At 32.8% G+C, this 26,691-nt stretch overlaps 3 protein-coding genes and 1 long non-coding RNA gene across 5 annotated transcripts; 2 read left to right on the top strand and 2 right to left on the bottom strand.

Annotated features, from left to right (window-relative positions):
* Nucleotides 1-3,490: 3,490 nt before the first annotated feature.
* Nucleotides 3,491-10,809, bottom strand: LOC105141280 (uncharacterized protein At1g32220, chloroplastic-like). The gene is made up of 10 exons (XM_011048463.1): nt 10,491-10,809; nt 9,549-9,678; nt 9,362-9,450; nt 9,230-9,285; nt 9,089-9,144; nt 8,096-8,189; nt 5,173-5,252; nt 4,889-4,931; nt 4,350-4,441; nt 3,491-3,845 (listed from the first exon to the last, which is right to left on the bottom strand). The coding sequence occupies exons 1-10, from the start codon at nt 10,550-10,552 to the stop codon at nt 3,666-3,668; spliced, it is 882 nt and encodes a 293-aa protein (XP_011046765.1). The 5' UTR covers nt 10,553-10,809; the 3' UTR covers nt 3,491-3,665.
* A 6,888-nt stretch (nt 10,810-17,697) lies between these two features.
* Nucleotides 17,698-22,989, top strand: LOC105141282 (uncharacterized). 2 transcript variants are annotated; one of them, XM_011048464.1, is made up of 6 exons: nt 17,698-17,895; nt 18,529-18,886; nt 19,726-19,871; nt 20,626-20,902; nt 21,469-21,741; nt 22,302-22,989. In XM_011048464.1, exons 2-6 carry the CDS (start codon nt 18,578-18,580, stop codon nt 22,782-22,784), a joined length of 1,488 nt encoding a protein of 495 aa, XP_011046766.1. In that variant the 5' UTR covers nt 17,698-17,895; nt 18,529-18,577; the 3' UTR covers nt 22,785-22,989. The 2 variants fall into 2 exon arrangements, with proteins under 2 accessions (XP_011046766.1, XP_011046768.1); XM_011048466.1 differs by having other exon boundaries at nt 18,548-18,886.
* LOC105141281 (uncharacterized) lies at nt 19,331-19,776 on the bottom strand. The gene is made up of 2 exons (XR_845333.1): nt 19,666-19,776; nt 19,331-19,523 (listed from the first exon to the last, which is right to left on the bottom strand). It is a non-coding gene; the product is annotated as an uncharacterized LOC105141281 (long non-coding RNA).
* Nucleotides 22,990-24,766: 1,777 nt separating the features above from the next.
* LOC105141283 (DUF1262 family protein (DUF1262)) lies at nt 24,767-26,691 on the top strand. Its single transcript, XM_011048467.1, has 2 exons — nt 24,767-25,431; nt 25,593-26,691. Exons 1-2 carry the CDS (start codon nt 25,115-25,117, stop codon nt 26,452-26,454), a joined length of 1,179 nt encoding a protein of 392 aa, XP_011046769.1. The 5' UTR covers nt 24,767-25,114; the 3' UTR covers nt 26,455-26,691.

Raw genomic sequence — 26,691 nt, forward strand, 5'->3', positions numbered from 1 at the left:
TGAAGATGTCATAAGATTAGTTATACCTTAACAAGTCAAATGTGTCCTTCATTCCAACATTATTAGGAAAAGTTGATGAATATCTTTGTATTATTAGAAAAATGATTCTTTTCAAATTAAAAGTCTACAAGTCAAAAGGTATGGAAAAACTTGTATTATATATGATGACTTGTATTGCATGATATTTTTGAACTCTAATTAACCATGGATTTTAACCTAATATAAAAGGATATATCTAGGAATTTTTAGTAAAATTATAATTTGGCTAAAGAGTTAGATTGAGAGCTATGTTTGATATGATAAAACTGGACAGTAAAGATAATAACACTAGAATTGAAATTTTCTTGTTCAACATTTTCTTGGATTATATCAACTCAAGTAAATTAAATTAACCAGTCAATCTAATAACATGAGTCATAAGACTGCGATAATCATAAAAAAAGCAAATTATAATAGATTATGAAGTCCACTCTCCAATTTAATATAAACCTAACTAATATCAACTTGAATGAGTGGGGGTTTTTTTAATTATTTTACTTGATGGACAATTGATAATGTATAAATATTTTCAAACTCAATTCAAACATAACCTGATATATGCACACACTTCAAATATATATACTATTATTTTATTTATATTAAATAATATATAATAGTTGGATAATGAATATCCATATGATATTCGAACCTAATGAATAAGTATGAATATTTAAATTTTTTATCTCCAATAAATAATAGATCAAATATGAATACTAAGAAATATTACTTGTGAATATCTATTATCATCTTTAAATTAAAATATACATCAACCATAGAACTTTTTTGTTAAAAAAATACCTATCTTTTCTAGTAATTATTATCCCAGACCACAAAAAGAGACCTAATAAACCAAGATACATAGACTGCTGTATTTCAAATGATAATTATTTAAATTTTAAAAAAATTTAAAATTAATTTTTTATGTTTTTAAATTGTTTTAATGTGTTGATGTCAAAAATAATTTAAAAAAATAAAAAATATTTTTTTAATGTATTTCTATATAAAAATTATTTTAAAAATCAATAATTGTCACATTCCAAGATATCCTTGTAATCCACTCCATGGACAATGACCGTCCTCTAAAGAAAATAAAATAATTATTAAAAAATACTACAAATTAGGGGTAGTAGAACTTCTAGATAGTAGCTTTTCATAGGTTTATTTATGTATCTATTTGTTTAAACAGTTATGTAGAAAAATAAATATATTTATACTTGGAATGATGTATTTATGAAAAAATTACTTCTATTTAGATTTAGAGCCTCGATGATAATGCGAGGAATAGATGGGGGCAGAAAGGTGCATCTAATTATTTCCTAGCACAACCAAATCCTAACAGCTTTGAATTGAACTATTATTATTCATTTCAGCTGTAAGCTTGTCCTGGTTCCAAGGTTAAACTGCCTCAAGCTTCACTTGGAGGGTGACACATGCCAATAGAAAGCATTCATCTAGGTCTTCCATGTCAAAACTTGGTGGGGGCACAGAGGGCTATAAATTTTCCCTAAATTTTTGAAGATTTTCTTCTCCATAGTTGCATAGTCGAGCCTCATTTTGTTTGCATTTGTATGTTAAAAAAGAAACAGAAAAGGAATGGATTCTCACAGCACTGGTTTCCAAGCTGGCCAAGCGAAGGGCCAAGCTCAGGTATTAGTCCTCCATATGTTCATAATATACTATTTCTTGAAGCAGTTTTTACAGGCATGATACAAGATGGAAGGCATGCATGCCTTGTCCTTCATGCATATGAATTATGATACGAAGTCGCTAGCATGGTCACATGAATAATTAAATGTATTGTGTTTCCCAGATTTTTCTAGGTGAATATAGAGGAGTTTTAATCATATTTTCCTTTCAGGAAAAGACCGGCCAGTTTATGGACAAAGCTTCCAATGCTGCCCAGTCTGCCATGGAATCATGCCAAGAGGTTCAGGACTTCTTTTCCACTATGCTCATTGACAGTCATATATAATACAAGTTTCCTCTCAATCTTTCAAGGAACAATCTCAGAGATTATCTTTCAATCAATGTCTCAGAGATTATCCTTTTATAGATCCCACATCACTACTCTGTCATTTGTTAATATTTACACATTATTTTGAATTGCAGACTGGTCAGCAAATAAAGGCTAAAGCACAAGGAGCTGCTGAAACTGTTAAGAGCAAAGTTAGCGCAAACAAATGAGAGAGATTTGGATCCCCACTTTGTTTTTTAGTTTTTCTGTTTGCAATCTTGCTACCTTTTGTCTTTTCTATAAGAGCTGGTAGCACTCGACTCAAAGGAAAGATGTCTTTCCCTAGATTTTGAGATGCATGAAGTAAATAAGATGCCTGTTTCTTTTTTGCTTCAGATGACATTATTTCCACATGTCGAATGATGAAAATTAAATTAAATTGAACAGATGTTGCCAATCATGCAATGTGAGGATTTGCAAAACTACACAGCAAATTTTTAGCTGATAGCAGAGAAAGATGCTTACAATTTGGAACAGATCCACCTTAATTAATCAAGTAGCTTTGATTTCTGACAGAGCAATGAATTTGTTAAAAAAACAAATACTGAGATACAGCATTACACAGGCTATTTACATTTCATGGGGTAAAATTATCTGCAGGAGAAATACTTGGAAAATGGAAACTAATTGATACTTCAATTCCTTTCTAAGGATCTGAGTCTGAGAGCCTTTGATCACTACCATACTGTTGGATGAAATCAGCCTTGTAGTTTGAAGAAGACTTTAACCACAGGAACAGTTCAAATTTCTGGGACAAGCTTGGTATTGCCCTAGTAGCTAGGCACCATCCTCTTGTGACATCAGAAACTATCGAAACAAAATATTATCACACCTAACTGGGACTTAAAATCCAATTCCTGTAAGTCTATGCATGGCTAGCAGCTCAATGTTAACATGTCTACCCCAGGTTTGATTCTGTTCATGCTCGTCCTGTCTTCTCAATGCCTAAGCTTTCTTCTTGGTTTTCTTTATGTCCATCACATTGCTTCTCCTCCATCACCAGGGTGAAGAGGACCGAGATTGCATTTATCAAACTCCGATCTCTGTCGTTTTATCTAGAGCCACGAAACTCCGGGCACAATCTTGTGCATCAAGCTATGAACATGAACAGTGATCTTAAATAGATCACTTAGACAATGATTGGCCTGTGAGTAAATTCCTCATTCTGTGTATTAGAAACTTAGAATAAGTTTACTTTGGTCTCACTTGCACTTCAGTCCATTAGCATCTCATTTCCCTTAAAAGTAAAAATAAATTATTTCTAGGCTTCGGGGCTTGAATTTACTCTTTAATGGTCACTATTTTAAATTTTCTCATGAAATTAGTCGAGGTATACAAACACCCACATTACTAATAATAATAATAAAAAAAAAAAAAGTTATTTCTTTGATGCCAATAGTAGTGTGGGCTATCCTGAAACAATCTAGAAGCAAAAAATGTATAATCAAGTGCATCACATTGCATAAAATCTTTATAAGAAAATGATCTGATCTCAATTGGAATAGGCATCAGATTATAATGTTCAAGGACAGTGGCATTGCTAGTAAAGATCAGCTACATCATTGTTGTACTTGTATTAAAGAAAAAAAAAAAACAAAAGCACAGACTGAGCCTAAGCGGGGTTTTGTTGGCTATATTGTCGTATACCATATACATCAACAACGCCAGAAGGGAATGCTGGATCAACTGCAGCTCTCACAGCAACCTTTGCCACTGAAGTGACGTTTACAGGGGGTATAAAAAGAGGACCAATGAGTGGGAGTCGGGTCAGCGGTTTAGCATGTTGGAGGACCTGTAATCCATATACTAAATGTAAATATGAAGATAAAATTATCATCATCTTGAGCTTCAAAGAGTATGAAACCAAGTAATTGCATAATGGAGTGGATTTAAATACAATTAGTAGGTATATATGTAAAAGGTATTAACCAGCATGATGAGTAGAGGGTGTTTTATATCAAACATGTAGCTAAACATGGACCTTGGCATCCCAAAGAAACAATTATCATCCAAGGAGAAATTTCTAATTGGTGAATACTTCTGGAACGCTAGATCCAAGGACAGAACTATGGTACATCAGTACTGCTACAATTTCATTTGTTCACTCTCCGCAGACAAGCTCACTTCCTATTCATTTTTATCTTTCCTTTTTGCTTAAACAAACTTCTCATGAAAATTAAAATAAAGAAGCCTAACCATGTGTTACTGCATATCAGTCCTTTCTAGAAGAATGTAAAATATATAAGACACAGAATCAGAAGAATGTGTCAAAGGGGTAATAGATTTTGTGCATTACCATATCCAGTGGAGCCCCAATGATACTTAAAGGTAAACGAACACTCCCAACCCTGCGAGTACCATGTATAAAACCTGGCCTAAGTATTGCACCTGTAATGAAAAATAAATGAAGGGAAAGTGGCTATAGGAATTAAACTGCTCTCTCTAACTTCACCGTACAAACTGCCAGAATAGGAAGAAAATAAAAGAATATCCTCAAATGCTCATTTATATCAATTGTCGGTGTATGGAGCCAGCAAGAACTTACAATATATAGTAAAGATTCAGCTGTATAACTCATGGAAAGTTTGAATAAGGAAGAAGATCAGTGTAACAGATCAGGACAAGTTCTTGCGATACAATTTTGATGTTAATAGGACTTAAAAGCTGGGCATGACTTTGTCGAGACAATAAATTTCAATTGAAACTTCAATTTAACACTTGTAATTCAAGGACTATATAAATAAAACTGAAACTGTGTTGGACTAATATCCTACTACGCAATGTGAGAATTATCCAAATGTCAAATTTCAATAGCAAGAGAATGGGAAACTTGACCTCCATGCTGGAATTTATCCAGTAATTCGGTTTCTGTTGATCTCTGCATAAGTGGAAAGATTAGAAGCTAGTTATGATCTGAAAAAAGTGATGCCATAAAGATATAAATCTTTGAGCATTACAAGTAATGTATAGAATTGGAAAGATTTCGTGTGGATTGGTCCTATAAGGAACTGGACAAGCATAGGAACTAAGAGTGCTGAAATATCATACAATTTGCTTGGCCTAAAAACAGGAAGCTTAATTATAGAGAAATAATATATGAACGAGTAGACAAATTGTACCTTTCCAGCAAAATATCCTTTCAGTAAATAATTCACCAGACCAAAGTCGGCAGCAGAGATATATACAAATCTTTTGACACCTGAAGAAATCCATGAACAGTTAGGATTCCAGCAATATTTATCAATTCTCAACATGTAAACCTGGAAATGCATGCAAAAGGTGAATAACAACACATTTTGGCAGCCATCAAATTAACCTGAAACATGTTTTCCACATGAACACAAGTTTTAGTAATCACGATTCATGACTACTAAATCCTTACTGTGTCCCATTAGATTACTAAGGAAAAATATTTGCAGGAATCATGCAAGTTATTGAAGAAAACAAGCAGGCAGCTCACTATTTCAATCAAACATGAAATGGAGGTTTCCACCTTAGAACTACATCAATCATTATAAATAACAAAATGTTAAAGTATAGAACATGAAGGAAAAGGTAATAGAATCTTGGTATGGGAGGATATCTAAATGAGAATAAGGATATCATTAACTTTTACAATCGCAGTTTTACTAGAGCACCAAAACAACAGATTTTACCAAACCCTAACTCAACTTGCATAATAATCTCTCTCTGTTAGAGAAAAAAACAGATAAAATACTTTCTAATATATTTTGGTAACAGAACCGAATGGTATAAGCTTCACTAAAGACTTCTCCCAACTGTTTTGATTGTGTACTTTGGATTCCAGAGATGACATATACTCAGCTTTATCAAGGACCTCAGTGAATAATATTCAGAACAAACTTAAACAAAGCTTAAACAATTACAGTCACAAACCCTTTAATATTTTTCATGAATCTTTATGAAAAAGGAAAAGAGGAGTCCACTGGTTGGGTTTCCCTGATCCAAAATTCTCTTCAAATGGTGAAAATCTCAGCGCTCCAAGCAGACGTTATATAGAGGGGAGGGGGATAAGATTTGTAAACGTATTCCTTCTCTTTTTAGTGTTGAACTTCTTCAAGTATCTTTTGTCCCTGTACTTTCAATTAAACTTTATCCAACTGCTTTTATCTTCACCAATCTTAAAATTATGGATTTTTGCTACATAGAACTAATATATGTACAATTCTTTAAATATGCAACAGCTTAACAAGTTATCTTGATAATATAAAAGATGCATGCATGTCCAAATATTCGATTATCCCAGCTAAACAGCCTAATAATTTATACAATTATCAGGAAAATGATAAACATACTACAGAAAAATCCTATATCATGCATTAACGAAAACTAAACCCTGTGGTGTTTTTACTATTGATAATGCATTGTTCACTCTCTTATAAATCACGCTGCATTGAAATAGTATATTTTTTTCTAAACTTTTAATTTAGTCCTGGAACCCTTTTTTTTTTTGTTTGCACAATTGAGCTCTTTTGAGCCCAAATTAACACTCAATTGTATTTTATTTTTTTTAAAAGAGGATTGGATTGAAAGATAAAAAATCAAAGCAAAACAAGCAGCTAAAATAGGTGGGGGCTTTGAATTTCATACAAAAAGCCCCCATCTTTTCCGGTTTATAGGTGATTGGTCCCTTTAGTTGTTAGAAATTCAATTTTAGTACCAAAGTTCATTTCCCTCATTTTTCAATCTTTCTTTGTGAGAAGAAAGTGTGAAAAGAAAGAGAGATGACTGTCAGATTTCAGCATAGAGAGAGAAAGTGGTTGTTGACGTCGATTCTAACCACAAAAATGGTTGAAATCGGTGTCAATGGGTTCCATTTCATGAGAAATGCTTCACGTAAGTGTTTTTTTCTTTCTCATTTCTTGAGGAGATAGATTCGACCGTAGGAATGTTATTAAATTCAGGTTGACTTCAGTTTTTTGAGCTTTTTTTTTTTTTGTTTTTTTGAGACCATAGATAGGCTTATCAAGATGTTCAAGGTGTTTTCTAAGTGTTTCGAGTAAAAAAAATGAATTGAAATGAATTTTTAAGCTAAAAACACCTGGGCCCTGTTTTTCCAGCTATCTCTAGTCGCTGCATTCTGCAGAAAGCAAATAGCGCATCGTATGCTCTCTTGAAAAAAAAAACATTTGTCGTCTATTCCCTTAAGAAATAAAAAAATAAATTTAAGACAGGCACAACTATATGGGCTTCTTTTAGTCTTTTTTATTATATTTTGCAAGTTTAACAAGTTAATCCACCGAACTATTATTTGTTTTTTTTTTGTTTAATGTTTTTTCTACCCTTCAATTTTAAAAAAAAATACAAATAATCGATGATCTATTTTTTTTATTTAACTCAAACCTAAAAGAATGCAATTTTACCCTTTGTTATCAATGATCTACCTCTGCTATCTTGGCTCCGCATGCCTATTAGGGTTTTTTTACTTTTAAAGAAAATGTTTCATAAAAAATTTATCAAGCGTTTTATTGTCATATAATTAAATGAAAAATAATCTCTAGAATAAAAAATTTATTGAATTTGATGACGTGTGTAGCGAGTTTGTTTGGTTGATTCGTGTTCACTTAAGTTTTTTTTAATCTAATGCTGTTTTTTTAATTTCAATTTATTTTTTTCAAGATTATTCCGTTAATTTCACAGGTCAACCCACATTAACCTAAATAGATCAAATGTTTTTCAATCTCAATATTAGAAAAAAAATATTGTTCAATTTATGGTTAAAATCTATTTCTTTTTTGGGAGATATGTCACCAATGACTAGTCATTTTTTTTTTTGCACTTAAAAAACTGATAAAAAATAAAAAAAACAATGGCAATCTCTCTACTTCCTAGTTCATCCTCTGGCTAGAGCGGCTTCTCTTGTCCTTGCTTTTTTATTCTTGCATAAATCACCAACTACTCTTTCAATTCTTATGACAGAAATTTTCTTCTGAACAATTAAATTAATGATAGGCATGTATTGAATATTTAGGACATGATTAAATAGTTAAAAAAGGAAATATTCAGAGAAAAAGACCAAACCTTGTTCTGAGGCAGCTCTAATAGCATTTATATTTGCAGTTCCATTGATGTCATACATGTAAGAGTTTGAGCCAAAACCTCCAACGCATGAGATCTACAAAAGTTGACTTAAAATCAAAACAACAACCAGCGTCTACCCAAGAATGTTATTTAAAAGTGGATTTTCATTGCAATACAAAGTTTTGAAACTCAACAAACTTAGAGAGGCATTTGTGTCCTAGCCCAAAAATTTGTGTATGAGTATATATGCCACAACATTTTGATATACAAATTAGCAGCCCCAAAGCAATATACCCACAAAAATTTATACCATATAATGAAACAAATCATATCACTAAAAATGCAATCTTTGTGAGTTTTGCAGCAGACCAAGAACTAGCATAATGTTGAAGCATTTATCCAAGCATCAAAAGAATTCTCACAACTCAAACTTACAATTGATGAAGAACTAGAGCATTTACTTTGTCAAGTTGTAATCAGAGGAAATGTTTTCTTATGAAACTAACTGAGAAGATAATACCTCATTTTAAAAACAGACAGGATAATTACAAGGTCTCCACACTAGGTAAACCAATTGCTAAAGTGATCTTAGCAGAAATTAGAATGACAAGCACAAGTTAACAACTAAAAATCTCTCCTCTAAAAAACCCTATCATTAATGCACATGATAATCCAATACGTATCATTGCATGGAACATAAAACTTCATGAATGTACTTGTACTTTACAAACTTCTAACTTTCCAATAACCAAAGTGTGATCATTCTGTCATTTTTTCCTAACAAATATAGTCTTTTCAATAACAACCTGCTCTGCTCTGTTAAAAGACTCAAAAGAACTAACACATGCCATAATGATTAACAAGACCATATCAGCGGTTGCAAATGCAAAATTATATGATTAATATCAGTACTTGAACTCAACTTTTCTTCTCCTTTTCATCTTCTGATCATACTATCTAATACTAAAGAGAACTGATTAAAAGATCTCATACCACAGAGGTCACTCCATTCAGTGCATTCCCTAGTGAATCAGGTGAAAGCAGATCTCCTGTAGGCAAAGAATGAAAAGGAGTGTTACTCTTCACATTCCAATAAGGAAGGAAGGAACAACAAAAATACAACTCATGGGTAACCTTGATGCCAGACTATGTCGTTAGTCCAAGGATCATGTAGAGAAGATTTTCCCAACCTGATAAGTACAAGTTGAATTAGCAATGGCTCTAAAACCTTCAGTTCTTTCTTGATCCCTATTAAGGAAGTAATACCTGCTCAAGCAGGATACATTCAAACCATGGGCTAGAGCTTCTATGCATATATGTGACCCAACAAATCCATTTCCACCTAAAACAAGTAGCTAAACCAATCGCTCTTTAGTGAGCAAGAAAATAATATCAACTACTTCTAAATAGAGAATAATCATCTGAGATGTCTCTTTATAACAAAGCAAGAAACCTTTTCTCTTGGAGGTGTAAATTCCTCTCTCTCTGCTTCTTCAAGTTTTGATGATCCATCAACCTTCTCAGACCCTGTAGACAAGAATCTTCCAATTCTAGCTGCAAACAGTGAACTGTCTCGGTAACAACTGAAATGATTTTCCATGAAGATATAACGGATTAAAAACCAGGAGCAGGTGTGATAAACGAAAGCTGTAATGCGATAATATAAATTCGGTCTATTGAGGGAAAACTTCAGGATGAAATGATTTAAAATCTCTGGTTTGGATTAAAAAAATGCAAGAAAATATGTGAAAGAAGTGTGAATCAATCATAATAGATCATTTTAGTATGGCATTGGGTCCTTTAAAATTCTTGTATGATTCACTTCAGCCACATTATGGTACTTTTATCACCTTCAGATACATCCAACACTAACCATTAGATAAACTATCTCCTTAAACTTGACAAGCACATTAACAATTGCAACGAGCCCCAAATGCATACCCCTGTTTCACCCAGCATCCTTCATATCTTTTACGAATATCTTCTCCAATGATCACTCATTAACATGCATAGCAGATTCACGAACAGTCATAATTACAACATTTTATCATCCCATCTCCTTTTTCACCATAATTCATCTTTGATCTATTTAATCATTAAAAAGCTAATTAATAATCAAGCCATGTATGTTTAATGGTCATCAAATTTGGTCATATCCGTGTTGACAAAAACAAATTCTTGTAAATAATTAACACTTTCAATCCTTCATTTGATCATCAGAAAAAAATTCCTCCTACCTAGTTGACTTCTTGTAATTTTAGCAAGTCAATTAAAGATATATCATTCAATTCAGAAAATTGATAAAAAAAACCCAGATGAGAATAGAGCCATATAACTTCAAGAAATGAAAAAAAAAAAATCACTAACATGTTATTTAGAAATTGCTAGCACTTACTGGGGTTTAAGAAATGGTGGAGACTGTGAATGTAGCAAGCGTGAAATGATGGTCTTCTTCATGTTGTTTATGCTTTCACTTTCTTATTTTGCTTTTAAGAATTTGGAGTAAGAAAAGAAACGGAGAATCAGATTGCTTGAGTTATTGGACAGAAGAAATCTAAGTATAGGATAGAATCTAGTTCTTTGAGAAGATGAAGATGAAGATGAAGATGAAGGTGGGATTCGCTGCCACCTTTGATAGCTAGAACTAGCAGAGTGGCGCGACAGAGACATGGAACGTGTCTTCACTAATTACCAGTAATTTTCTTTGCTTCTTTTACTCCTGACTTCTCTCTTCCAGGGTGGTTGAGATTAGTGGTTTACAACTAAAAATATATTAAAATACTTTTTATTTTTTAAAATTTATTTTTAATATTAAAAAAATTAATTTTTTAGCAAATAAACGGTCAATATACCACACGGGTTCTAATAAAAAATGAATTAGGTTAATCGTTTAATGATTTATTTGATATTAGTTAAGTATCAAATTACATATATTATATTTACGTATATTAAGTTAGCTCTGATTAGTTTTGCTCATTGCTGGTAACTATTTGTAATAAATTTTTAATTAGATGCGACTAGGTTTGATGGTCGTGATTTGGCATGGGACAAATTATTTTTTTTTATAAAAAATAATGTTTTGGTACTATAAAATATTTTTAAAAAAATTATTTTTAGCTTGGTTTATAAACTTGATTGAATTGAATAAATTAATTTTATTTTAATTAAACAAAAAAATTACAAACAATAATAGATGGATTGAATATACAAAGAAAAGTAATTAGGGTAATCTCATAAAAATATATTTTTAAAATGAGATAAATAAAACAACTCAATTCATGTCTATTAAATATAAAAAAATAAAATAGAATTAAAAATACATAAAAAATTATCTCTAATCAAATTAAACTAAAATGACAAAATTGGAACTTTAGTGATCAAGATTGAACCAACCTAGAATATTCTATCAAACTTGCCGCATAAATTATAAAATCAGAATAATATGATAGAAAAAAATAAAAAAAAAATTATAAAAGTTATTTAAAAAAAATAACAACTCATGTTAATTTTGTATATCCTTGACCCAGATTATTAGAGCCAAAACACCCTATTTGAAAAAATAAAGTTCAATTTAAAAAAAGTAATTTTAATGAAACAAAAAAAGATTAAGAAAATAACAAATTAAAAGAATGATTATCAAAATAGAAATACAAAATAAATTTTATATTGGATTTTAATTAAAATTAAAAAGAAAATTTAATTTAGAAAAAGAACAAAAAATCAATAAAATAAAGATCTAAATTAACATTAAAATAAAAATAATATTTTGATTAAAAAGTGAAATTTAAAAAAAAATCACTTTACTGCAAAAACTAAAATAATTAAATGATATTGGCTGGCTAGATGAGAATTGTGGGGGTACTGACCATAAGCTAACCAAAAAAAAATAAAAATAAGGATGAACAATATTAAATCACCACCATCCCATTTAAAAGGGGTATTAATACAAGGGGAGGAAAAAAAGATATTTTTCGTCTTCCCCAAAACTGGCAGCAGCTTTAGCTGCAGAAACTCTTCCCTTTCAAAGAAAAGAAACCTAACCAAATCAATTTGCATGTCATTTCTCTTAAGTTTTTAAGTGAATGGAGAGTTAGAGAAAGGATTGATAACTGAAAAAATGAAGAAAAAAGAGTCTAGAAGGCCGGCTGGAACAGCAGAAGAAAAGAAGAAGAAAATCGAGAGGCAGGGAAGAAGATATTCACGCAAAACCTTCCCTGGAATTGTTTAAAATCGTGAAGTAAGAATGGTATCACTTCCTTGGTTGTTACTTCATGATTTCGAACAATGGAGAGGGAGAAAACTCAAAATGAAAGATTTAGGGTTCTTATATTTTTTTTTTAATTCAAGATTAAACAATTAAATAAGAAGTTTTAACTAGAATAAGGAATAAAAGGACACAAGTGCAGACCTTTACACAAAAAAAATATGGATGAATATGAATGTTTTGAGTGTATAAACCATAAATGAGGAGAAAGCTTAGTGTAAACTTTATACATAACCTAGGGGAAAGTAACGCCGTAAATGATTTAATTTTCATTGATGATTTCTAGATAAGGAGGCACTTAGTTTTTGCTAACAATTTCATGAGTCAGCCATGACTTATTTTTCCCTGATGATTTTCTAGTTTTAATTAATGATTTTCTATGTCAATATTGACTTAGCCATGACTTATTTTTCCCTGATGATTTTCTAGTTTTAATTAATGATTTTCTATGTCAATATTAACTTAGTTTCATTGATGATTTCTAAATTAATAATGACTTATTTTTTTTTGCTAATAATTGCATGTGTCAACCATGACTTAATTTTTGCTAATAATTTTCTATATCAGCAATGATTTAATTTTTGTGATTTAATTTTTAGTGATGGTTTTTTGTGTTAGAAGTGACTTAGTTTTCATTAATGAAATTTCATGCCAGAAATAATATAGTTCTTGTTGATGATTCCATCGCCAATTTCACCTAATCCCACTACGAGACTCAAGAATTAAACCCTGGGATTTCTGTGGGTAACCTACATTTAAATTGAGAGAAATGTCTGGATATTATGACTTTCGTTATATGAGTATATGATATGAAGAACACATGCACGTGAACATGTGTATTCTTGAAATGTGTATGGTATTAGTCTATAAGGTTATTGGATGTGAAAATACTAATTGATGATCATTTGATGTATCAGGAGGTGTGACCAATATTGGACTTTCGATGAACGATGACACTTTATGGGAGGAGTAGGTAGGTCTTCACCATTATCAATATTTATGTTAAATCTTTACAATGGATTTTATGCATATTGTTGCTACTCAAACATGGTTGTGTGAGATTACTCATGATATAATTAACTGAATAATATGATTAGCTTTATTTAATGGTATCCATGATGGTTAATCGAGATCGAATAACATGATTAATTTCGAATAATGGTATCTATGACAGATAACTAGGATTAAACGATGTGATTAGCTTTGGCTAATGGTATCCATAATGAATGATTGAGATTGAATAAACTGTTTAGTTTTGGCTAATAGAACCTATATCAGATAATCATAATATAATATCGGGTTTGTGTTTGGTTAATAGTATTCAGATTTTTCAATCAAGGCACACATGAAAAAAGGTTAACATTGGACTCTAGACCTCAAGTTGAATGATTGGGATGCACGTATAAGATTATCATCAGACGATGAAATCATTAATGACCTTGCTTTATGAAGTTCATAGTAACAATTATTTATCCAAGTTAATAGTAAAATGCTCAATCATGTAATTTTGTTCATTATTATTATTATTATTATCATTCTTTTATTCTTATATTGCAATTGAATTGCAATAGGAACATCATACGATCAAGGTGCATAGAACTCCGTTCCACATGTTTTGTTATAAATTATGTAATTATGTATTTAGGTGATATGTGTTTTGTACAACAATTTGTATTGTATATTCTTTTTTATTAAGATGTTGAATTATATGATTATACGAGCATTGCAAGATATTGATTAATGATATTTTTAGAATTGATTTATAAACACTGTTGTGGAAAGTATTGATGGCATGATATATATATATATATATATATATATATATATTTCATTTTCATGTTGTTTGATTGACCAATGTCTCATGACTGAACGAGAAACAACTGGGTTATTACATTAACAACACGAGAAAAAATAAAAAGAATGAAAATTAAATTGGTAAAAATACTATATAATAAATTTGAATTAAATAATGAAATTGAAAATTAATTAATTTTTTACAAAAATACTAAGAAAAAAAATTAAAAATCAAAACAATGAGGACCAAGTTGGAAAACTTAATGCAATAAATTTGTATTTAATTATGAAATTAAAAACCAATAAAAATTTTATAAAAAGACCAAGGAAAAAAAATTTTAAATTAAGGACTAACTTGAAAAAGAAACAATATATGTGATGGAATTGATAGACAAAATTGAAAACAAATAAAATTTCTATAAAAGGATCAGGAATAGAAATTCAAAATAAAAAAAAATTAAGGATTGAAGTTGAAATACCAACAATAAAAAGGATTAAACTGTATTTTTCAAGCGAGAAGAGAAAAAAAATAAAGATTTACTAAAAACAAATCAAATCACTATATTCAACATGCAGCACTCCACCGAGAGGACTCCACCGAGAGGATATGTAGAAGATTTTAGTGACACGGTGGAATGATATTTTTAGACATAAAGAGGCAATGCACACTTTTAGGAGTGCGCTTCACATGCCTAACATTTTTGTTTTGTTTTTTTATTTCGTCAAATACCAAATTTCTCATTAATTAACTCAATAACAAAATAAATCATTGTGAAAAGACCAAAAGACCCTCTAACTCTAGTTTAAAATTTTGTTTTTAATGGCATTTTCATCGTATCACTGTATATTTTAATTATTTATTATTTTTTATATTTAGTTAAAAACTAAATTGCCTTTCAGATGATATTAAAATAACAAGAAAAATCATTATAAAAATACAAAAATAACCTTTAACACCAATTTTAAACTTTTTGCTTCCAAAAGTATTATATTGGTTTTGCTTTTAAATGGAAAAAAAAAAAACCTTATTTATCCTTAGTTGATTTAGTAAAGATAAATGGGTCTTACAAAAACACTTCAATATACTTGATAACTAGTTTTAAGGTTTTTTTGGATAAAGAGGCAAAACATTCATTACATTGATATAGTGAATAGTATTTTTAATTCAGCATGTATAGTATTTTTTCAATATCTACACCTTAAATACTTTTTTGAGTTACAAAAAGTTAAAATACAAAATTGTTCACACATAATTTTTCTTACAATTTATTGATGTATACTATACAAGTATATTTTTTTATTCTAGGATAATACTAAATTTTTAAATATGGCAGAATTTTTTATTTCACAATAGACTTATTTTTAAAGACAAATTTCTAGCCATTGGTCAAACTTAACAACTAATAAACCTGGATACAAGATTTATATTAAGCCTACATGTCTTGCTAGAATCATAGCTCATAAAAAGTTCAATTTCTATGAAGATGTTTTGTTAGTTTATGTAAATGCATTTATTTTTTTAACTTGAAAAAATTTCTTTGTTAAAAAAAGTTTGTAGTGTTTAATAAATATTTATAACTAGATGAATAGTGTTGTAACCCATTTTGGCCCCCATGAAAATAAAAATAAATAATAAATAATAAAAAAAAATATCAGAAGAGTGTCGTTTTGAACGACACTGTTCCTCTTTCTTCTTCCCCTGGACGTGCAGCAGGGGAAGAAAGAAAAGGTTTGTTTTCTTCTTTAATTTTGCTGTATCTCTCTCTTGCCGCATGCCCTGCCAAAACCGAGGGAGCCACGCCTTGCCAGTCGCACCCACTGATCGACCACCTGTCGCATGCTCTGCAAAAACCGAGGGAGTCGCACCCACCGACTGACCAACCGCCACATGCCCTGCTCCCCATGCGCAACAGTAAAGAGCCCCGCTCCTTGGCTCTATAAATAACACCCAGAAACAGAAAAAGGAGAGGGAGGAGAAAAAGCTTTTGGAAAATTGAATGAGGGAGAGAAGTATGAACGAGAGAAGTTTGAAAGAAAGAACATAGAGAAGGGAAGGAAAGGATTTCTAAAACAAAGTGAGGGAAATACAAACTTAGCAGAACTGCCCACGCCATCATCATCCTTTTAGCTCATCCTCTCTCCATCCCAGCACTGCACAACAAAAAGGAAAAAAATACAATGAGACAGTGAAGGGACGATCGAGAGGAGAGACCATCATATATAGAAGAGGACGAACAACTAACAGAAGGAAACACCAGAGATCAAGAGGAGAAGAACCAAATGGAAACAGAGGGAACAAAAGAAACCAAGAGAAGAAGCAACGCCTTTGCACATGGAAGAAAAAGAAAGAACAGCTGCTATAATCGGGCTCCTCAGCCGCCACCGCAGCAACGCCACCGCCCAAATCGGCCACCAGCACCACCACTAGCATCACTGGGAGTGTCTGCCATCGTCGTCAACATCGTTTCTGCCACCAGGTTTGTCCACCCCCTCTCGTCGTTGTGCCTACACCATTCCTCACATTTTACTGTTCAAGTGAAACATAATTCACTTGAGCAGTGAAATGCTATTGTTACTATTCACGTGAATTATATTTCATGTGAATAGTGAAGTTTGCAAAAAAAAAATAATAAAATAAAAATTCTTCAAAAATTATTTCAAATAATATGTGATTTTTCGCATGTTTTGTTATTGTATTTTGATCAATATCGGTTTGTATTTTTATACTGTAAAGATACAAATCCGATATTAAAATACTTGGTTTTTGTTAAGTCATCAAAAAAATATAAAAATAAAAATGTTTTGTTTGGGTGTATTTGGGGTGCTAATACCTTCTCTTTACGCAACCAGTCCCCGTACCCAATCTCTGAGACTAATTAGGGTTTCTAGTGACCAAAATATTAGGTGGCGACTCCCATTCCATTTTTCACTATCAAAAGACTAGATTTTCTTGTCCCCTTATATTTGCAATTGGATATTATACATTTCTAGATAAAAATAAAAAACTCACCGCGACGCCGCACACGTGCGACAAATAATATCTTCTTTTTTATATTATGTAATAATAATTTAGGCATGTAGGTCTTTGATTGTTCATCTATCAAAGTATTTTTTATTATTTTTTTAAAAATATATTTTTGAGTTATATCTATTAATTTTTCTTATTACACTCTTCTGGAATGACACTGAATAAAAATTCTTTAAATTCTTTTGAGAAATACGGAGAATTGTGAAATTAAAATTAATAGATGAAATTCTTCGAGAGGCTAAATAAATTAATTGAGCAAAAAGAAATAAAGGGCCAAACTACTGGCCAAGTCCAAGCTGAACCAAAAGTGTTATTCGGATCCAGAATATAAGCCCATCCAGTCACTGAGTGTGGACATGACAAATCTGACAGCAGAGCAGGAATATCCAGGTAACCAAGCACATCCATCAAGTGGCAAATCAGTTAATTTATCAAACATTACATGAGATAAAGGTAAATACATATGTTAAATTATTATTAATTTGCCTGGAATGTTGAACCTCTTTTAAGCTTTAGCCCTTCAAAGTTCAAAGCTAAAGCAAAAACAGAGCAAAAAAGTGACGCAGACACTCGTATCTTAAAGATTCTCCATCGTTAAACAATCAAGTTCCAACACATCACTACATTTTTAAGAGCTCTTCTCTTCATTTTTTGAGCCCAAAATCACTAAATTGAATCACCATTCGAACTTCTTTTTTTGGTTGGTCTTTTGAGGTAAGAGTTGTATGATCATGCAGCCATTGATTAGCAGTTATTGATTCTTTTAATTGTCGTTGTCTCTATTCTTTGTTTAACATGCAATTCTTAGTGTCTTAAGATTTCATTGAAATTTTTTTTTTGGTTGGTTAGAATCGAAGGTATTGAAGCACTTGATTTTCGCTTTTTTCATGGTTGATTATTCCTACGTGGGATATTATCTGATTGTTTTTAGCTTGTTATGGTGTTTGTTAGTGTGTTTTAGATATGATGAAAGAAACCCATTTTGTTATTTGCTCTCAATTTGAAGAAATCAGGATCTGTCATGTTGAGTTATTGTAGATTTTTGTTTTGTAAAGCAACAAGATCGAATTAGTATGTATATATAAGTGTGTGCTTAAAATAAACGTTAGTTTTACCCATTAAATTCACTGGCTTTTTGAGTTTATAATTTTAATCTCTATATGAAATTAACATTGAATTGCATGCCAAAACTGAAATGGGTAAATTTTAAGGAACATGACTTAGTTCTGATATATGGAAAGTGCTCTGTATGTATAAGATGTAGCTTTAAATTGTCTCATGGCTCAGCTCGTGAGCTCTTTGCTCTGAGTTAGCATATAATTAAAATTGTCATTTTTTTATGGACAGCAACTTGTAATTTAACCAGGAGGCGGAATTAGACATAACATATAGAAGTATGGTTACACCTCAGCAGCCAAAAAGGAGAGTGGCATTTATCCTGATCGATGGATTGGGTGATGTGTCATTGCCGAGGCTTGGCTACAAGACTCCTTTGCAAGCAGCGAACGTGCCTAACTTAGATGCTATTGCATCCAGCGGAGTTAATGGTCTTATGGACCCTGTTGAAGTAGGCTTGAGTTGTGGAAGTGACACTGCTCACCTTTCCTTGTTAGGTTATGACCCCAGAGTGTACTATCGGGGTCGAGGAGCTTTTGAGTCCATGGGTGCTGGATTGGCAATGTCTTCTGGCGATATTGCATTCAAAGTGAGTGTGTGTGCGCGCCGTGTGTACTTTAACCTCTTTTGAAAGATTTATTTTTGTATTGGTCTTGCCCCCTTGTTAAACGCTGTTTCGTTCTTGTATTAAGCATGCGGAATGTTGTCATAGAAAATACAGGTATTATATTCTATACTCCAAGAATGCACTTTGTCATTTACTCATGAACCTTTATTTGTAAAGGAATTTAGGTGTGCTACTAAATGCACAGCTGAACACAGAAACTATAATTAATACCTTAGAAACAGGGGTGGCATACTACTTCAGCCAAAGATGGTCTTTGTAGATTTGTCTTTATCTAGAGAAATTTTACATGATTACTAGAAAATATGTGCTTGGGATCTTGAAGTTAATTCCATGTCTTTTTCCTTCTTTTTTTTTCTTGTGATGCTTTCTAAATCAGGGAAGAACATTCTTGTATTATCTTGCTATTTTTTATTTATTTATTCATGGGATTGTGCTCTCCACATTAAACTTTCCTGCATGTCAGGGAGTCAGAGCATTTTATAACTTTTGTTTCCCACTTTTATGGGCTAAAAATGAATCTCTTCCACCTAATAGTCTCTTATGTTTTATCTATATATTAATACAAAGAGTTGTGTGAACTGTCAGGGTAGAAAAAGCCCTGCGGTTCATGAAGTACACAATTTTCCAGCTCTGACATAACTCAATAGTTTTTTTTCCCCTTTCCATCCCTTTCGATTTCTGTTCATATATTATGCTTCCAGTTATATTTGTTGCAGAAAACATTTTAACATTGGAGAAACCACAATTTCTCATTGTTGGTTTTCTCATTTAATGCATTTCTGTTGTCTTTTTATCTGCAGTCAAATTTTGCAACGTTAGATGAGAAAACTGGAATAGTCACCAGTAGAAGGGCTGATAGGCATTTTGAAGAAGAAGGGCCTATTCTCTGTGCAGCTCTGGATGGAATGAGGTTGCCGTCTTTCCCAGAATATGAAGTCAGAGTCAGGTGCAAATTCTTTTTAAATGCAGTAACTTATTGATCGATCAAGACAACAAGAATGTGCTCAAACTGCATAATCTGAAAATTTAAACTAGCCACTCTTCCTTTTTCTTTCTGGGGGGGCATAGCCATCCTTCTCTATCTGAAAAATTATGGACTTTCAAACAAGTTGATTGGACAAACTTGCTTAGAATGGATCATTCACAACTTTGTTGCAAGCTTCTTCATGTCACTGAAAATTTGAGTTAACCTTGTTTTGTTGGTTGTAAACAAGCTCACAAAATCAAATTAACGCACTGATGTGAAGGAGCTTTTACCAGGTTTACTTTATATAGGTCTTTGAGAACGGCTTTATTCAATTGTTAATTTAGAAAATTGCATCAACATTTTTTCTTTTTGTTTAAAAGTTTCTTTGGAACTTTCAAGTTCGAATTTTTCTTATACAAATGCTAATTACCCCCCTTTTATTATTATTATTCTTAGTGTTTGGCTAAGTGGGGGTGCATGTTCTAAATGGGTAACTTCTAGATTACTCTAAGATAAGATTTAAAGAGAAAAAAAGCATGCCTAAAATAGCAAGTTCAGAATAGCAGATGTGATTGGCTAAATTGTCTTTCTTGGCTGTATTGCTCTTCTCCAACCGTCTAGTATAAATCCTTGAAAATTCTCTGAAACCTTGATTATGAAACATTTGGTCCCTCAGTTGAAGAGCAAGGTCCAAACACAGGATGAAAAAGTAACAAGAAACCACTTCATACAGGTATGCAACAGAACATAGGTGTGGAGTAGTGGTGAAAGGTCCAAAACTGAGTGGGAATATATCAGCAACAGATCCACTTAAGGACAACCGCTTACTTCTTCAAGCTGAAGCCTTAGATAACACTGACGAGGCAAGACATACAGCTGCAGTTGTTAATGAGTTATCCAGGGAGATATCTCGTATTCTGGTTTCTCACCCACTAAATGCAAAACGAGCAGCAGAGGGTAAGAATATTGCCAATGTGGTCCTTTTACGAGGATGTGGCATTCGAATTGAGGTGTGTTGTCTCGATCCTTCCATGAATCATGTCTATTTTTTCCAGGAAAGGTAGTGAACACCTTAGGAAATTAAATTTCAAGTTCTCATTCATTTTAGCAATCAAGGGGTAGAAATTGCTTTATTGCTTGAAAACAACATCCGTGCCATTTCCCTTTATATTTACTTGTAAGATGAACAATAACTGTACCAACATGAGGAACTTCTAAATGACTCAAGTATTGATTTAGGATTTTCATTTTGAATGTGTCATTTTTTGGATTACAAATTGTATGGGAGGTAAAATTTCATGAAATACCGCTTGCAGCATGAGAGAGGTGGGACTGTTGTTGCATTCTTAACTTCACAAATTTCATAATTCTGCTGCAGTCTCTGTGGAATAATTAAGGGTGTGAGGTTGCCATAAAACTTGGTAGATCTAAATGGTCTTCATTTGAACAGTTCTGGGTAGAAAAGGAATAAGGGGGCTGAGATTTTTAATGAAGAGTTGTATCATATCAGATGTTTCTTGCTAATTTTTCTATGCAGTACAAATTTGAGTATATTTCTTATCATATTATTTTTCAGGTACCTTCTTTTCAGGATAAACATGGTTTATGGGCATGCATGGTAGCTCCCACTAAAATTATTGCTGGTTTGGGATTATCACTAGATATTGATATTCTAGAAGCTCCTGGAGCAACCGGAGATTATCGAACGCTTTTGACTTCCAAAGCAACTGTCATAGCTAAGGCACTCTCAGCTCCATTGGCGCCTTCTCCCAATGTATTTGTACCAGGGGAGGACGAGCACAAACCAGGACGACCAGATGGCTATGACTTTGGGTTTCTCCACATTAAGGTCTTAACCTTCTCATTGTGTGTATTATCTCTATCCTTTTCATAATCAGAAAAGGCTGCCTTTTGTAGCAGAATTGTTTCACCTATATGGTTATGACTTTGGGAAGCTTCCTCATCTTTTTCTGTTCTTTGATAAATGCTTTCATAGTAATCATGGTTAGATAGAAAATACTATCGGTAGCTTCCATGCATTTTAGGCTGAAATGGTATATGATGCTGTACGGTCATACAGACCAAGGACTTTCTAGAGATGGATTCAACACCCAAAAGCTTTGAGACTGATTGAGCTTCGACTGTAAGAGTTCAGGACAGCTCCAGCATGTTGTTTGGGAAAATAGCACATTTCATTTCTTGGCAGGGTATACTGATGGCTCTAAGTATCATTTATTTCTGGGAGGCTTTCTTCCCCTCTCATTGTTTACCAGTTTATTTAGTTCCCTTGTGACTTACCTGGTCTGGATAGAAAATTGTTTGAAAGGCTGAATGCCTGACCTCTATGCTTAGATTTGAAGTTCTCAATGTCTTCTTGGTAGTTGATTTACTTGATATTTGGCATTTCAGGCAATAGATGATGCAGGCCATGACAAGGCAAGCATTTTGAAAGTTAAAGCATTGGAAGCTGTAGATCGAACTATTGGCCAGCTGGCCAAGCTCCTCTTGCAAGCAGAATCAACCGGAAAGTTTCAGTATTTCATTTGTGTCACTGGAGATCACTCTACACCGGTTGAATATGGAGACCATAGTTTTGAACCAGTTCCGTTTTCGATGTGCCGGTTGAGAGATTTTGTGGGTGCCGTGGGTGGAGAGTCCATCATCATGGAAACTTCCCTTGATCCATTTCCTATTCCTACTGTTGAGGCTGGTGAAGACCTTGTGGAAGCTCAGAAGGTGGGAAAGGAGAGAAGCAGCAAACAGCTTAAAGCTTTCAGCGGTGATTCAGTTTGTGAACTTAGTGAGATAGCGGCAGCAAGAGGATGCCTTGGACGGTTTCCAGGGGGACAAATGATGGGTATTATCAAGGCATTTCTCGAACTTAATGCATAAGCTGCTTATCCAAGAACAACTGGCATGGCCCGGGGTTCTCAATCAATAAGGTGATTTTTCAGCTTAAAAGAGAGGGAAAAGGAACCATTATTTGATGATGTTGAAATTATTGAGATTTGAATGCTTGTGCTTTACAGAATATGAGCGATTTGTACTAACCTGCAAAATTATACAGAGGAAAAATATTCAAATGATCCTTCTCTCACGGGATAGATCCTTGGTCATGGTCATTCCATAACACCCCTGTGAGAACCAGCATATATTTTGTCATTTTGCTTGATCCATACTTTTGAAGATGCCACTTGATTCGGTTGTTTCCCTACCTATTGACTGACAAGAATTTCCCAACCCTTCTCATACTTTTTCTGACACCAAAAGATGTAAAAATCCCTTTGTAATTGGCAGTCGAAAACTTGTGTCCATGGTTTATTTTCCATTTGTTAAGTTTGTCTTCTTAGCCAACTCATGTCTTTCAGATATTGACTTGAGTGAGCTGCAGCTGCTTGTTTTTTCTGCTGTGGTTACGGACTTGTAAAGTTCTTGGGAGATGCATGATTGAGGAGCATACCGGTTCTGCTACTTTGGCATTAGACAGCTGCACGTTGTAAATTTTCAATTTACTATTTGATTAATTCAAATCATAATTTTAAAATCTGAATTGGTTTGATGGGTTAACTTGAAACCCGACCAACCCAAGCCTTGGAGCGATTCAAATCTAAATAAAAATCCCTAAAGAAATTGAAATTGGCTTGGTGAGACCCCATTAACCCAGCAAGTTGATCCAGAACTTGAACAACCTGGATAAATCCAGCTGACACCTAATCTTTTATATATATATATATATATATATATATAAAACAATGCTGTTTTGGCCTCTCTAAAGGCCAAAACAATGAACAATTTAGAATTACAGACAGAGAGAAAACCTAATTTATATATAAAAAAAATTTATCATTCCATTAAGAATTTCTAACAATTAAGAATTTTCATTAACAATTATTATAAATAATAATATTTAACAGCCACAAATATAAATTTACCATTCCATTAAGAATTTCTAACAAACTTACCATTCTATTAAGAATTTTTAACAATTACTTTTGAAATATCGAACTATTCCAAAAACCCTAATGCTAAACAATACAATATATCAAAATTGATAGTAGAGATTAAATTACCATTTTCATTAAAGATATTTTCTTCTTTGAACTGATAGATAAAAGAGCCAAAGAGTAATCCATGAGGGAGATCCATTAACCTAATAATCTATTAGAAGAAGAATACTAGACAAAACCAAGAAAATTTAGGGTTTAAAAGCAATCCTAAAAATAGAGAGAAGGAAATGCAGGTAAAGAGAGGATAAATAGAGCAAGGATTTTAATAGATCTATCAAAAAACAAAAAAAAGTAAAAAAAAAAAAAAGATAAATAGAGTGAAAGAAATGAAGAGACATTTTATAACGAAAAAAAACTTAATTGGTAGAGTGACTAAGACGTGTAATATTATTGGTAGAGTGAAGAAGATGAATAACAAATTTACCATATTAAGTTTTGAATCGACCACCAAATTATGCTTCAAGTCCATGTTTAAAAAAAAAATACAATGACAAAATAATTTTCTTTCTGTTCTTTAGGAGGTTAAATGAGCCTTAAATCTATTTGACAATAACATCATTTTTATTTTTTTATTTTTTTTGAAGTATCAAATTAATATTTTATAAGTATTTTTTATTATTTTAATATATTTATATAAATTTTTTAAAAAAAATTATATTAACATAATTTCAATTAAAAATTACTTTAAAAAATATTACATATCAAAAAACAGTCATCATAGCCATCGAACGTGTAAAGTAACATCTGCAAGAAGCTTCCTGAATTAAAAAAATTCTTTGCAGGTTTTTTTTAATAATAATAATTAATTATAGTTGACAAGAATCCACTGGATTAGATCCATCTATATTGACAACTACAATCATTGTCTATCAAATCTAACACAACTTCTAACGCTGCAGCCAGAAAAAAGGATGCGATTACGTATTGCACAGTGAAAGTGGATGATAAAGTAAAGCAGAATCCTTGCTTTGATCTTATTTTATCTTTAATTGCAGCTGCCTTTACCAATAAAGGCTCCCTTTTCTTCAATGGATATGCTGTCTTTAACAAAATCATGCAAATCCATGCCAATTTTAATTACTATTGCATGGCTAGCTGATATGATGTGATGACATAATGAAAGCCACTGTTCATACCTTAATACATAAGGCATCAATCAGTTATTTCTAGCTCAAACTTTCATTGCACCGACTGTGGGAGTGTGGGAGAAGAAAGATGTATGTGACAAGGCCACTTTCCTTGTACAGGAATTTCCCGAGTGCTCTTTCAAGAGAGCCACCTGAAGGTCCATACACCGGTTACCTGGTAATTACTGATGAAGAAGCAGAAGCACAAGAAACGTATTGTTGGGGTATTCGTAAGAGCAGGAGAGTTAAAAAGCTCCCATTCCCTCAAGACAAGATACTATCTGTAGTTCACTCGTCTGATCATGAAGAAACTATAGTTAAGAAGGCTTGGTTTATCCCAGTTCTTGATCAGCCTCTGTCCTCTAATTGCTATTATGTTATCAAAGCTAAGGGCTCACACAAAGGGTATGCAATTTCCCTCTCTAAATATTAATAACGTTTTTGTGTGCATAATCTACACACACACAAAATGCAAAAAAAGCAAAGCTAGCATTGTATATTTTTTCCTAAAGCAGACAATCTTAACTAGTTGATTTGAGCATTTAATATTGATGTATAACTTGCAGGCAAGCTTGCACATGTTCAAGGGAGATGGACATGGGTTTATGGTGCTTCAAGAGTGTCATAAATGACATAAAACCGAAGCCATTTGATTACAGAAACATATACCAGCAATTCAAGATTCATAGACATCATGGAAAGAGTTTCTTCTCCAATTCTCTTGCTCCAGATGGTTTTCCTCCAAGATTTCTAAGAAAAAAGGGTTGGGAAGTTAGAAGCTCGAGGTCTTACAAATGTCAACTAAGTGAAGCTTTAGGTCTTGATGTCCCTCTCCGATCACAACTTCCAAGCTTTGACTTTCCATTGTCTACCAAGAGTTCCTCTCGTGTGACTGTCGGGAGATGGTACTGCCCTTTTGTGCTTGTTAAAGAAGAACCTACGATAAGGGAGCAAATGAAGAGAACAATGTTGTACAGCATGACTCTTGAGCAATATTGGAAGCAGATATATTCATGTGAGAATGCCAACAATGAAGCAGAAAGTACTATAATGGTGAGTGTAAATGTGCAAAGAGAAATGGATTTAGTCTTTGGCATGGAAGCGACAAGGGATGGTGGAGTAAGTCATGATGGGGTTATATGGTATAGAGTTGTAAGCAGAAATAGCAGCGGGAGAGGGTTTAGGGTGGGTGTAAGTGCTGCAACTGTTGAAAAAATGAAATGGGTGCAAGAGGCAGGAGGGTGGATCGATGGGGGGCATGTAAATGAGACGGTGGAGAGAGCGGTGGAGATCAGAAGTGAAAATGGGTGGAGAAAGTTTGGTTGCTATGCGTTGGTGGAGAGTTTTGTGCTGAGAAGGATGGATGGAAGCTCGGTGCTGAGATGCGACTTCAGACACACCCATAAAATCAAGAGCAAATGGGAATAAGATCTCCTCCCTCCCCTGGTGTATTACAATATGAAAACACCAAATGATGTGCCTTTGGCATTGGATTTCTGTGTATATAGTGCTGTAAGATTGTTGTCTTTTATGGTATTAGACTATTAGTTGTTACAGCAAAAAAATAAAAATGTAAACTTTGGTAGTCTGCGGTTTTTTTAAAACAACTTGTGTGCTTAGGGCCGCTTTTGCTTAGAGAAAGAAATTGCTGCTATCTTCTTGTTA

Source organism: Populus euphratica, unplaced genomic scaffold (assembly GCF_000495115.2).
Source record: "Populus euphratica unplaced genomic scaffold, PopEup_1.0 scaffold117.1, whole genome shotgun sequence".
Taxonomy (NCBI): Eukaryota; Viridiplantae; Streptophyta; class Magnoliopsida; order Malpighiales; family Salicaceae; genus Populus; species Populus euphratica.

Bases quoted from the DNA above. Each gene is read 5' to 3' on its own strand.
- LOC105141282 (XM_011048464.1), top strand. From the start codon at position 18,578: ATGGTTACACCTCAGCAGCCAAAAAGGAGAGTGGCATTTATCCTGATC. The intron at 18,887-19,725 runs GTGAGTGTGTGT...TTTTATCTGCAG, and splicing joins CTGGCGATATTGCATTCAAA to TCAAATTTTGCAACGTTAGA. The intron at 19,872-20,625 runs GTGCAAATTCTT...CACTTCATACAG, and splicing joins GAATATGAAGTCAGAGTCAG to GTATGCAACAGAACATAGGT.
- LOC105141280 (XM_011048463.1), bottom strand. From the start codon at position 10,552: ATGAAGAAGACCATCATTTCACGCTTGCTACATTCACAGTCTCCACCA. The intron at 9,679-10,490 runs GTAAGTGCTAGC...AAATCATTTCAG, and splicing joins CCACCATTTCTTAAACCCCA to TTGTTACCGAGACAGTTCAC. The intron at 4,932-5,172 runs GTACAATTTGTC...CCACTTATGCAG, and splicing joins AAGGATATTTTGCTGGAAAG to AGATCAACAGAAACCGAATT.
- LOC105141283 (XM_011048467.1), top strand. From the start codon at position 25,115: ATGTATGTGACAAGGCCACTTTCCTTGTACAGGAATTTCCCGAGTGCT. The intron at 25,432-25,592 runs GTATGCAATTTC...TATAACTTGCAG, and splicing joins GCTAAGGGCTCACACAAAGG to GCAAGCTTGCACATGTTCAA.